General features: G+C 41.2%; 1 protein-coding gene across 9 annotated transcripts in view; it reads left to right on the top strand.

The window, feature by feature from the left end:
• The window catches only part of LOC145340852 (protein unc-13 homolog B-like), a 580,250-nt gene that overhangs the window by 264,778 nt on the left and 301,659 nt on the right, over positions 1-13,813 (top strand). For all 9 annotated transcript variants that reach the window (XM_080185311.1, XM_080185327.1, XM_080185336.1 and 6 more), the window contains one exon: positions 7,265-7,382. In XM_080185311.1, the coding sequence (XP_080041437.1) occupies positions 7,265-7,382 (118 nt within the window). The remainder of the gene's footprint in view (positions 1-7,264; positions 7,383-13,813) is intronic.

Below are 13,813 nucleotides of genomic sequence, written 5' to 3' on the forward strand. Positions count from 1 at the left end.
ATTCTCACCACTAACAGGTACAACGAGCTCACAGACTTATTTGTCACAAGATAAATCTCATTTGTTCAGCTGCCTCTGTTGCATGACCCTTCCTTTTGCTCACTATGTCTATTTATTTTCTCCTCCCCTTCTATTTTTGCTGTTAACTCCATCTCTGCTAAGTTCTTCTTTATCTCTCCTTTACTTTCTCCTGTCTTTTCTGTCATGAACAACATTGACTGTGACTAAGGCATTGTTTACATTACCTCCCACCTTCTCTTTCTGATTTCCATGTAATTGAGATATTAATTGTTACTGACCTCTTGCAGTTTCTCTTCACTGCTGCCACCCTTGCAACCTCCAAAAAGCTTCTGCTCAATCCCTTCATCCTTGCTAGCTATGATGTCACTTTCAGCACTGTCCTTTACTTGCAAAGTTCTTGAAAATGTTGCTTCTTACAACCCCATATGCTTATCTCCTGCAACATACTGTTCAGATCACACTAATCAGGATTCCACTCCTCCAACACCACAGAAATAGCCCAAAGCAAAGTTGTAAACAATATTCTGTACCAAGACCTTAGTTTTTATTGTTTTGTACCCTTTCTATACCTTTTGGTTTAGTTGACCACGCCATCCATGCTTCTTCTCTGTTACTTTGCTGAGTGGAACTACCCTTGTTTGATTCTACTCTTGCCTATCTGATGACGTTAGAACATTTCTAGCAATGGATTCTCTTTTCACTTCCAGACTGACATCCAATTGCAGATGAGCCAAAACATTATCCACATAAACATTGTGAAGACCAAAGCCATTGTTTTCAATCCCTAATACAATCTATTGACTCCATTCCCCTCCCTGACAACTGCAGTACCTGAGCCTGACAGCTTGCAATCTTTGCATCCTGTGTGACTGAGCTAATCTTCTGTTAGCATTTCCTGTTCATGAGAAAAATCAGACACTTTGATCCTTAAAGAGACATTCACCACAATTTGCAGAGTAAGAGCCACATGGATCAATTGGGGAGTAGGGTGATGGATCATCTTGGTGAGCTTGGGTTCCAGATTGTTCCAGAACAATCTCAGGAACTGACTGCAGCCACAAGGCTTGCAAGCCTCTCTATAGCCTTTACCTGTAAATAATTGTGTTGTTATTTTTCCTTTAACTGGTGTACAAGAATTATTACATTGATGACAAGGGTTAAAGCGAGCTTTGAATTGTATATACAGCTTCCAGTGAAGTTGAAACAAAGAAGAGTGATTACAAAAATGCCCCTATTTGGATGGATAGATATTTTTGACACCTCCATGGAGAACTGAACACAATACATATAGCATTTGGGCTATTAATTTCAGACCAAGGGACTAGAGGAGCAGGGGAAGAGAAAAGCAATTCTCCTGAGTGCATGTGCACCCAGGTCTTAACAATTTGATTCGCAGTTTCACAACCCCAAGTGTGCTTGAACCCCAAGTCAATAGTGATACTGTTAAATTGGTAAATTCAATTCCATCTTAAAGATTCAAGGTTAATTTAAGAGGGAGAGCCCCAGCGGAACCTATTGCAATTTATATTACCAAGTCAAAGCAAATCTCAGCCACACCTCGACTTTGGAGCCACTTTGAATAATATGCTGTGGGACAGATTTGTCTGTGGGATGAATAATGAGGCTATTCCATCCCAGTTACTAGCAGAGTAGAAAGTAGAAAGAAACTTAAGCAAGGAGTAAGAAGAGCTAAAAGGGGTCATGATAAAGGATTGGACAGCAGGATTAAAGGAAATCCCAAGGCTTTGTACACATATATAAAGAGGAAGAGGGTAGCCAGGGAGAGGGTTGGCCCACTCAGGGACAAGGGAGGGAATCTATGTGTGGAGCCAGAGGAAATGATCAAGGTATTAAATGAGTACTTTGCGTCAGTATCTACCAAAGAGAAGGACTTGGTGGATGATGAGTCTGGAAAAGGATGTGTAGATAGTTTGAGTCATGTTGAGATCAAAAAGAAGGTATTGGGGTTCTTGAGAAACATTATGGTAGACACATCCCCAGGGCCTGATGGGATATACCCCAGGTTATAGGGTTGTTAAGAAGGTGTACAGTGTGTTAGCTTTTATTGGTAGAGGGATTGAGTTTCGGAACCATGACATCATGTTGCAACTGTACAAAACACTGGTGCGGCTGCACTTTGAGTATTGCGTATAGGAAGGATGTGAGGTAATGCATTTTGGAAGGTCTAATATAGATAGGAAATATACAGTAAGTGGCAGAACCCTTAGGAGCATTGGTAGGCAAAGGGATCTGGGTGTACAGGTACACAGGTCACTGAAAGTGGCAGTGCAAGTGGAGAATGTAATCAAGAAGGCATATGGCATGCTTGCTTTCGTCGGCCTGGATATTGAGTTTAAAAATAGGCAAGTCATGTTGACGTTTTATAGAACTTTAGTTAGGTCGCACTTGGAATATAGTATTCATTTCTGGTCACCACATGACCAGAAGGATGTGGAGGCTTTGGAGAGGGTACAGAAAAAAATTACCACGATGTTGCCTGATATGGAGGGCATTTGCTATGAGGAGAGGTTGGAGAAATTTGGTTTGTTCTCCCTGGAGTGATGGAGGTTGAGGGGAGACCTGATAGAAGTCTACAAGATTATGAGAAGCATGGACAAAATGGATAGTCAGAAGAATCAGTTACTCAGGGGCATAGATTTAAGGTGCGAGGGGCAAGTTTCAAAAGAGATGTATGAGGCAGATTTTTTACACAGAGAGTGGTGGGAACTCGTTGCCGGGGGAGGTAATGGAAACGGATACGGTAGTGACTTTTAAGGGGTTTCTTGACAAATACATGAGTGAGATGGGAATAGAAGGATATGGTCCCTGGAAGCATAGGGGGTTTTAGTTAAGTCAGCCAGCATGGGTCGATGCAGGCTTGGAGGGCTGAAGGGCCTGTTCCTGTGCTTAATTTTTTTTGTTCTTTGTTCAGAGGCAGATATAAATTTTAAATGAGTGTTGGAGATAGCATTGACAATGGAGAGCGCTGAAAAGGGTGGATAGGAGTTACAAAGCATGTAAAATGTAACACTTCACCAGTTAGGGTGGGAATTCCGAGCTGAATTACACAACGCCCATCCAGGTATATCTAAGATGAAGGTATTCATCAGGAGTTATGTCTGGTGGCCTGGCATTGACGCTGACGTTGAGTGGCTAGTCAATCACAATGAACAATGCCAATTACAACAAAGGTTGCCTGCTGCAGTCCCACTACACCCCTGGGTGTGACCTGGCTGTCATGGATATGAGTCCATATTGATTCTATTGGTTCATTCACGGGCATAGTGTTTTTGCCCCTTGACGATGAACAAAGTGGACAGAAGTGTTTGAGGTGAAGTTTCTGACATTGCACCTGACAGTTTAGAAATTACTCCAATGTTTTTCCAACCATGGGATACCTGAACTTAGTGGTTGATAATGGAACAGTCTTCATGAGTACTGAGTTTCAGCATTCCACTGCCTTCAATGGTACCAAGCACATTAGGACTGTGCCTTAACGCCCAGCATCCAACAGATTAGCTGAACGAGCAGTCCAAACCTTTAAGACTGCCCTAAAGAAGCAGTCAGGAGGGACCGTGGAGACCAGAATCTCTCAATTCCTTCTGCGCTATGGGACCATGGCACCTGCAACAACGGGAGCCCCAGCAGAGTTGTTAATGAACCATTGTTTCATAACAAGACTGAGCATCGCATTTCCAAATTTTCCAGAGAGGGTAGAGCCCCACCAAAACAGCCATAAGACAAACCATGATTCATGTCAGTCAATGTGGTCTTTTTCAATGGATGAGGCTGTGTATGTGAAGAATTTTGGAAGTGGGTTGAGATGGGTTCCTGGACTCATTGTAGACAAAACCAGTCGCTGTGTTATCAAGTGGATGTCGAAGGAAGGCTTGTCCAGAAAAACGTAGACCATTTGAGAGAGTGACAGTTGCCCAGCAGCCAGGACTGCCATCAGTACTGGCACTGAAGTATCTGGTTATGCTGCGGCAGGTATCACCGACGTCTCCATGTAAACAGATAAAATTGAACTGCCTGGGCCTGAAGAGGCACCCGTCATTGTGGTTTTGGCTGTCAGCAATCCTGTGGAAGGACTCCAGGCAAAGGAATAACACTGCACCACAAGGATTTGGAAACCTCCTGAAAGACTTAACTTATAATTGACTAAATGTTTAATTATCTTATACTGTGTAACTTGAATATTGATATTTGCATAAAAGGACTTAGGAGGCAGGGATGTGGTGATTGTCTCTTTGAGGATCAATTTGCAGAGTAAGGGTCACTTGACCCAGGGAAACTAATCGGGGAGCAGGATAGGAGATCACCTTGGTGAGCTCAGTTTTCTGTTCCATAACAATCTCAGGAGTTGACTACAGCTGACTGCAAGCCTCTGTACAGCCTTTACCTGTAAATAAATGTTATAGCTTTTCCCTTAATTGGTGGACAAGAATTATTACATTCTTCATGATAAAAATCATGTACTTGCACAATCTTAATGTTGCCTGCCTCCACTCCTACATTAGCCTATATGCTGCTGAACCTCTTAACCATACCACGATCACTACAATTACTTATTTTGACTGGCCTCCCATCCTCAGTTCTCTATCAGCTTCAATCTTGTGAAGCTTTGGTGCTTTCATCCTATTTAATCCAAATTCCATGAATCCAAATTAACCCATCATACTGAATCTTATTGAGATACACTGCTTCCTAATCCATCAGTGTCTAAAATTTCCATCCTTGTAGAACACCTTGTAGAACCATAGAATCCCCACAGTGCAGAAAGAGTCCATCGAGTCTGCACCAACTTTCTGAAAGAGCATCCCACCAGCCCCTCCCCTCTGCCCTATCCCTGAAACTCCATGCATTTACCATGGCTAATTCACCTAACCTACACATTTTTGGATTGTGGGGTGAAATCAGAGCAGCAGGAGGAAACCCACTGGGGAGTACATACAAATTTCACACACAGTCACCCAAGGCTAGAATTGAATCCAGGTCTCTGACGCTGAGAGGCAGCAGTGCTAGCCACTGGGCTATGGTGCCATGTTTAAATCCCTCCGTGGCCTTACCTGCAAATCAGCAAACCCTTCAATATCTCCAAACCAATCTTTCTAGGAGTTTGTGGGCTATAAGGTTTTAAAAGGCATTCTCAGATTTGTCAATCCGGCTGTATTAAATTGATAAATATTTAACAATCAAAATACATACCTTTTTCTTCTGATGAACAATTATATTTTTCAAAAGATTAGAACTCATCAGAATACCACTGAGATTTTATGGTGAAGGATCATATGTTCTGGGAAACTTTGCACAGCTAGTGGTTAAACACTGGGTCTAAAATATTCACGCACCACAGTGCTACTCAGACAGAGTTCCTCAGATGTACAGCAACCTGGGGTGTTACGATGACAACTGGTTTTGGGGATTTAGAATAGCTAGTAGTCATTGGGATGCTCTGTCTAAAATATTTATGCGCACGACAGAGCTAAGCTGTCAAAATGTCACAATTGAATACTGACTATAGCATATGATATAACTTGTTATAGATGATTAAGTATGACAATTCCTGGTTACTTCCCTACAAAGTACCAATGACCTCCTTCACAATGGTAAACAACCCAGTTTTTTTCTTCGAACTCACACAAATATGCTCTATTCACCAAATGAAGATCCAGATAATAATAGACATAAAATACTAAGGATGCTGGAAATCTGAAATAAAAACAGAAAATGCTAGTAAACTTCAATTTGCAGCACTGGGGTATTAGAGGGAGTACAGAGGAGGTTCAACGGCATGTTGCCTGGGATGGAGCATTTGAGCTATAAGGAAAGACAGCCTTTTGAGCAGAGAAGGCTGACGGGGACGTAATTGTGGTGTATAAGAATATGAGTATAAAAAGGGTGAGTAGGGACCCTTGGTTGAGGGTCAATCAAGAGGGGACATAGTTTTAGGATAAGAGGTGGGCGATTCACAAGAGTTTTGAGAAAACAAAATCCACTGGTGGGAATCTGGCATGCACATCCGGGGAAGGTAGTGGAGGACGGAAACCTTACAACCGTTAAAAAATATTTGGATGATCACGTGAAATATCATAACATTCAAGGACACAGGACAAGTGCAGGAAAATGGGATTTGCATGCCTTTAGTGGTAGTTATTGTTGGCGTAGACTCGATCGGCCAAAGTGCCTTTTTTGCACTGTATGCCTCTACGACTAACACTCACAGCACTGTTGCTGGAATATTGTCAGGATCCAGTGCCTTCAACCATTTCACATGTAATGAATTGAATTGGCTGAAGGCAAGTTTGTGTGATGCTCGGATCTCCAGAGGAGCCTGAAGTGTCTCATTCACTTGACACTTCAGCATTTGCACTGCTGTGCTGGGCTTCCCCCATCTTTGTGGAGCTGCCTTCTTCAGTGAGTCATTTAATTGTCCTTCACCATTCATGACTCATTGTGGCAGACTGCAAAGTTTAGATCTGATCTGTTGGTTGTGGAACCAAAGCTCTGTGTCTTGCTTCTGCTTATGCTCTTTGGCGCGTGCATATTCCTGTGTTGTAGCTTCACCAGCTTGACACCTCATTTTTAGATATGCATAGTGCTGCTCCTGGCATGCCCTCCTGCACTCTTCATTGAACTGTTGTTGATCCCCTGGCTTGGTGGTAATGCTAGAGTGGGGGATATGCTAGGCCATGAGGAGACACGTTGCGTTGAGTACTATTTGGCTGCTGCTAATGGCCCAGATTGTGTCATGGATACCCAGTCATGAATTGTGAGATCTATTTGAAATCTATCCAATTCAGCACAGTGATAGTGCCACACAACACACAATGGAGGGTATCCTCAATGTGAAAATAAATAAATCTCACCTTGGGTACTCATATTCTCCTTCTGAAATTATAATATGTGCCATTCTTGCAAACTTGCTAAATACTCTAGGATTTTTTGATTACAATGTAAATAAAAAAACATTGGGTGTGACCTGTAGCTTAAGTTATGAGCTTGTCCATCTTTCAGTGCATTGTTAGTTTTTATGTGCCATGAGATATAGATTCGGGGCTAGTCTTCAGCTGTCAGCTTGTTTGAGTCTCTTGGTGGACTCACAAATGCCTCTTGCAGATTTAAGTGTTTCTTACACACTGAAAGGTACAGCTGTGTTCTGGCAGTAGTTTGTTTGTCTTTGCAAAGACCATGAGGCGATCGGGTTTGCGATTTAACAATGCATTCATTTTGTTTTCCACAGTGAGATCAGCCGATTGGAACTTGGTTTGATCGTTGAGGTCTGGAACAAAGGGCTAATCTGGGATACAATGGTAGGCAATGTATGGATACCACTGAAGTGCATTCGGCAATCTGATGAGGTAAAGTAGCTTGAACATAATTCAAAATACCTTTTTAGCTTGCATTTTGCAGAAATATATTGGAAAAAAATCTCTTTGCAAACAGTTCCTTTGTTCTTCCAAACCATTGAATAATACCACTTTTAATAGCTTTTTTTGGTAACTTATATCACTTATATTAAATATTATAACATTTGTGCCCTAAATCCAGTGGTTAAGAACAGTATTATTGTTTCTTAGCTTTATGACATGCAGCCCAAGACCAGGATATGTTTCATTTACACACATTTCCTCTTTTTTACTTGCTCCCTTACTAATTGCTTTAATGTATCTGCAGTGTATTGCTTCTGAATTTGATTGTAATTATACTTAATCATTGTTTATTTTTTATTTGCATCATCTGCAATTGTTTCTTAGCTTTGTCCATGGCAACGCTTGATCAAAGTAGAATTACATAATAAATAGAATCCTATGTGACTGTGACAAATGTAAACATTCCCTCCTTGTCTTTCTTGATCCAAATGTAGCTTTTGACATGGATAACCACACCTTCCTCCTCCAACATCCTTCTGCTGTCATCCAGCTGGATGAGATTGTCCTTACGTAATTTCATTTTTATCTATCTAAGCATATACAGAGTGTCACTTGCAGCAGTTTCTCTTTGCACACCAGCACCATTTGAACTGCAAGTTCAAACAATTGTTCACTGAATTTATTGCCTTTCAAGCTGGTTTTAGTCTTCACTTATACTTCTGACCCAGCTGAAATATTTAAATGTTTATCACATAATTAGTACGCATTGCTCGTGGAAAACCCAAGATATGGATAATACAGACCATAGAAAACCATATCAAAAGTTCACCATATTTCCACTACAGATTTAGAATAGTTTCACAAAATGGTAAATTTACTGAAGCAAGATATTGCAATACGCAGGCAAGCTAAAAGATCATGTAGCTTCCTGCTTCTATAAGAGACATCTATCACAGATAAAGGACTGTATTTTCCAGTCATATATTTTCAACCATTGGTTTAATATATGGTCCTATAATCCAGCTTCAGAACAGGATGATTTCCAGGTCAATTTTCCAAAAGATGACCTATCATCAGGCCACTTTGAACTTTGCTGTTCAATTAGTGTCAGCAGATGGGTTGGGAGGGAAGAAGTGTTATGACCCCAGTTGGTGTTATTACTGGACGGAAGGTATCATGATGGAATCCTGACTCAAAAGCTTGTAACTTTTTACTTTTTTCTTTCAAAAACATGGCAGAACAGAGAGACAGGACTGGCAATTATCATTTAACGGCAAGACAAAACATTTATTAAACATGAAAAGCTTGCCTATAACATGATACCTCTACACTCCCACTTATTTTCACCAATGTTTTTGAATTTTAAGGATTACACAGATTACAGGGGATTGCACAGATTACAGTATATGTTACACTAAAATGTTCTCAATAAACACATAGTCCCTGTAACCAAACAAGCTAACTATGGCCAGGTAACATCCTACTCTGAAACCCAGTGGCAGATACCAGTCAATCGATCTTATGTGGATTTCTCCTCAAATGCCTCCCAGATGATTATCGCATAAGTGTTTCTATACTCTCAAAAGATGCAAAATCTTCTTTCAATCAATGCTTTCCCTCAGTTGTTTGCATGAAGTATCTACTTCCAAGGTTTCCACCTCTCCTTTCAAACAAGGCTTTCTCTTAGCTGTTTTGATAGGATCTGCCTCCAGGTTTCCCAACTCTCCTTCCCATATTTCTGTGCCTTGAATTGCCACATTCATGTAAATTTCCACATAAACTCTCAGATATTCAGTCCCCAACAGCACACTACTGTTTTAAATACTGGAAATAAGGACGCCAAACCGGCTCAGCAGCATAGTGGCAAACATTGCTACCTCAACGTCAGGGACCCAAGTTCGATTCCCAGCTTGGGTCACTGTCTGTGCGAAGTCTGCATATTTTCTCCATGTCTGCATGGATTTCCTGTGGGTACTCTGGCTTCCCCCCACATTCCGAAAGATGTACTGGTTAGGTACATTGGCCATGTTAAATTCTCCCTCAGTATACCCAAACAGGTGTCGAGTTACTTGGGGATTTTCAAAGTAACTTCATTGCAGTGTTAGTGTAAGCCTACTTGTGACAATAATAAATAAACTTAAACATTATGATTCCTTCAGAAATGTGGCTTTTCTCTGTCTAATCACATCAGCTGTGTCCTTTCCAGGTCTGACTTTAAGAAGTAGTGCCCAGTACCAATTGCAGTTTCTCTTTGTTCCTTTTTACTTCAATGTTCTTGAAAACTTCTCTTCATTCTCTAATTTCAAGAACTAACTGTCCTTGAGCTTCTCTGGACTTCTTGCTCATTATTCCACAGTATGGATCAAACACAGAAAAATGCTGGAAAATTTCAGCAGGTCTGACAGCTTCTGTGGAGAGAGAATAGAGCCAATGTTTCGAGTCTGGATGACAGAGCAGTGTCAGAGCTCTGACGAAGGGTCATTGAGACGCCAAATGTTGGTTCTATTCTTTTTCTCCCCAGATGCTGTCAGAATTGCTGAGATTTTCCAGCATTTTCTGTTTTTGTTTCAAATTCCAGGAACTACAGCATTTTGATTTTAACTCTGCAGTATGGCTTCCCTGCTTCTAGCACCATCTGCCTTTTGAAATCAGTTAAAATGTGCAAAGTATTTTCTTAAAGTGTCCCCTGGTTGCTAAGCAGCAGCTCATTCTTTCTCCAAGCTCATGTTTACTTCCCTCATTACAAACTGTCTCCTGACAGGCTGGGATTTTCTGGTCCTGCTGTTGTGAACAGATTTGGTTGAGCGGCAAATTCTCCGTTGTCACTGTGAGCAAGCGTGGGATGTATGATTCTGAGAATTACAGCCTCAGCTTGAACTGAAATGAAAAATCCCCATACATGCAAACGCCTTTGTTTAACCTGAGTCCAGCTAGAGTGTTACCCTTTCTGATACAAAAATACTAAGTTAAACTCACCTAAATCTATACTTTATTTCTAACACCCAGCAATAAAAGAGATCACTGCTTCTTGACAGATAGGCCAATCAGCAGCTTTCGCTGCAACTGGAGTATCAGTGTGCTGCAGAGGTGAAAGCCTCAAAGGAGCCAAAGCAAAATGGCTGCAAGGAGAAGCTGAGACAACTGATAGCCCTGCCAATGTGCAGCCACCTTCACTGAGCAGCTGACGTTCTGAAACTGCTTGGGGCCTGTGCAATGCTATCAAAATTACATTGCCCTTGAAATTTGTTGCTATTGCTTTTTCAGTAAGCTTAATTGGCTTCCTGCTGGGCAGGCCGTCATCACTGCACAGAAGCTACCTCTGGGAAAAGTGTAAGATGGTAGGAACCCATTGGGGAAATGGCACAATGTCTTTCTCTGCTGTTTCCCCAATTTCTTCACCTCCAAATCAATCCTTGACACTTTTAGAAAATTCCCCAAAAATGGCAGTAATACTTCATACCCCCCATTGAACAAAAAGCTTTGCCCATTTATATTTTATTGTGGATTAACTTGTGAGTCACTGTTTTGCATCAACCTGTATGTCACTGCCACAGAGAATGTGTTTCCTTAAAATGGCCCATGAGGTAATAATTTGTATGTGTGTATGTCGTCCCTTTTTAATTTGCGAGTGATTCAATTTAAACATAACCCAGCAGTTAAGCTTTATTCTTGAAGATAAAGGTTACTTTATGATGAAACTACTAGTATGAGTTATTTAAGTGTAAGTGATAAAAGTTCACCCCGAAAATGCAGATAAGATTAAAAAGCGGATAAAGAAAGATATTTAATAAGTTTTCAGATTAGTCGCTATGGGATATCATTGCCATGGAAGCTGTAGTGTCCTTACAGTGCAGAAGGAGGCTTTTCTGTCTATTGAGCCTGCCCCAATTCTGTGAAGGAGTATCTTGCCCAGATCCAACCACCTCCACACTATTCCCATTACCCCACAGTCCCTGAAACTCCATGCATTTACCATGGCTAATCCACCTAACTTACACGTTGTGGGCCTGTTGCTTGAATTCCTTCTTTTCAAAGTGAAGAGATTGAAAATTGAGGTTCGGTTTAGCAGTTGTGAAGGCTTCTGCAGTCGACTAGTCACTGTTTGCGTCTTTCATGTGGACTCAGGAGGTCAAGCAAGTTGTTGGAGAGAAAGAGAAAGCTTCTTGTTCCTCACTAATTCTGTGGTTAGAACACTGGAGGATTGCCTAGATTCTTCTCAGCAAAACAGCAGTGAATTCCTGGATAATCTTTCTCTGTGACTGTCAGTGCCAGAGAGAAGCCACTGATGATGTCTCTCAGAATTCTTCATGGGGTTGTGATACCTGGCTTTCACAGCTTTTCTTTATCACAACCAAAACAAAATGACTGCAATGTTAATTTTGATGAATCATCGTCTCACCAAGCAGAGAAGTTAATTACATTGTTTCCATTGATGCCCCTTCCTGTCTCATGTTTCCACAGAGGTAAAACAGTTTTTCTCACCTGTAAGATGCAATGGACATCCATGGAGTCCTAGCATTTTAATGACTCTTCATTGTGAACTCTGACAAGGTTTGAACAAACACAGAAAGGTGCCATATTGTCAATCCATACTTCCATTTTGAAAAAGATTTTTGAATTGATCAATGGTCTCTGTTGGTTGTTGTCTAAAAGATATGGGCTGGAATTGGGACTTTAATTAGCATAAGTCTACCTACTGCAAAGTTTGTATAGGAACAGGTATTAAATAGGTGCCTCTAGAAGGTCTAGTTTTCCCATCCCGTTGCAGTGAACGGAGATTTGGCTGACCGCCGAATTCTCCGATCTTGCTGCGGCAGGAGAGTGGCATGAACGGTAGGTAGGGTTGCATCCATAGATTCCAGATAGTGTATTCCGAATTTGAGCCTCGCTCGTAATTGATCGTTGTGTGTTGACCATATTTTATCTGGCTTTGTAAGGTCATTATTTGATAGACCTGAAGTGTTTAGTTTGTGGAGGCCTTCATCACCTTTTAACAATTTTAATTTTTAGGTCTTGTTTGTCTGGTTGCAGAAGATCCAGAAAACACAGCTCTACATGTTGTCAAAACAAATAAACTCAGATAGGATATCTGCTGCTTCCCAATTGAAAGTTGGAAACTTCCTGGTCATCGTATGGCCTTTTGGAGGATTATTAGGAATTTATCTGAAACATGAAGAACTATTCAGACCATGTAGCTCCCTAAGTTACAGTACCTTAAATAGCCACAGCCTTAGTTGGTCTAATGTTGTAGCTTGGCTGAAATGGTGGCGTAGTTGAGCTCTTGTTTCTGGTTTTTTGGCTTGCTTTCAGTTCTATGCACAAAGTAGTGATTCTGGTATGAAAAGAACTGTAGACCTCAAAGGTAATATTAATCAGTGGAAAAAGTTTTTTGTAGGTCCCTTTTAGCTATTCAGAGCTTTTGAAAGCTGGATGTTACTAGATAAACAATCCAGTAACATTTGGCTTCCTTAGCCAATCTACTGTGTTTAAATCTCCAATCACCCTTCTGTAAGAACAGTAGAGTTACTCTCTGTGGAGTTCTCCTTAAAACTAGACTTTCTAGAGGCATTTATTTGATACATGTTCCTATACAAACTTCGCAGCAGGTAGACTTATGCTAATTAAGTGCTCCCAAATTCGAACTATCTTACTGGGACCTGGTGCCTGCTGGCTAGAGCAAGATGTGAAGTCACAGAATTAGGATGTTGTGTATAGGATTCCTACGATATGGCAGAATCACTTGCACACAATGAGTGCTTGATTGTCGATTTACTTCCACACCTGTCCTTCTGCTGGGTGGAAAGTGTTAAGGCTTGTTTTCTTCTCAATCAAATCATCAAAAACCATGCTGCATTATTCAACTTGACATAAGCAAATCTATCATATGATGAGGATGTCCTAGAATACTCTGAACAGTCTTGGTCCCATTATCGAAGGAAAGATATACTGGCATTGGAGGCAGTCTAGAGAAGGTTCATGAGGTTGATCCCAAATGTGGAGGAAAGGTTGAGTAGGTTGGGCTTATACTCACTGGGGTTTCTAAGAATGAGAGACAACATTTTTGAGATATCTTGGATTCTCAGGGGCTTGACAGCATAAACACCAAGAGATTGTATCCTTTAGAGTCTAAGACCAGAGGCATAATGTCAGAGTAATGATTTGATTTAGAATCGCTACAGTGCAGAAGGAGGCCATTTGGCCATTGAGCCTGCACTAACAACAATCCCACCCGGGCCCTATTCCTGTAACTCCACATATTAACCAGTTAGTTTCCTGACACTAAGGGGCAATTGTAACGTGGCCAATCAACCGAACCTGCACATCTTTGGAGCGTGGGAGGAAACCAGTGCACTCGGGGGAAATCCACGCCGACACAGGTAGAACGTGCAAACTCCACACAGTATTTATTATTGTTGCAT

Source organism: Carcharhinus amblyrhynchos, chromosome 1 (genome assembly GCF_965287045.1).
Source record: "Carcharhinus amblyrhynchos chromosome 1, sCarAmb.v2.hapA, whole genome shotgun sequence".
In the NCBI taxonomy this organism is placed as follows: Eukaryota; Metazoa; Chordata; class Chondrichthyes; order Carcharhiniformes; family Carcharhinidae; genus Carcharhinus; species Carcharhinus amblyrhynchos.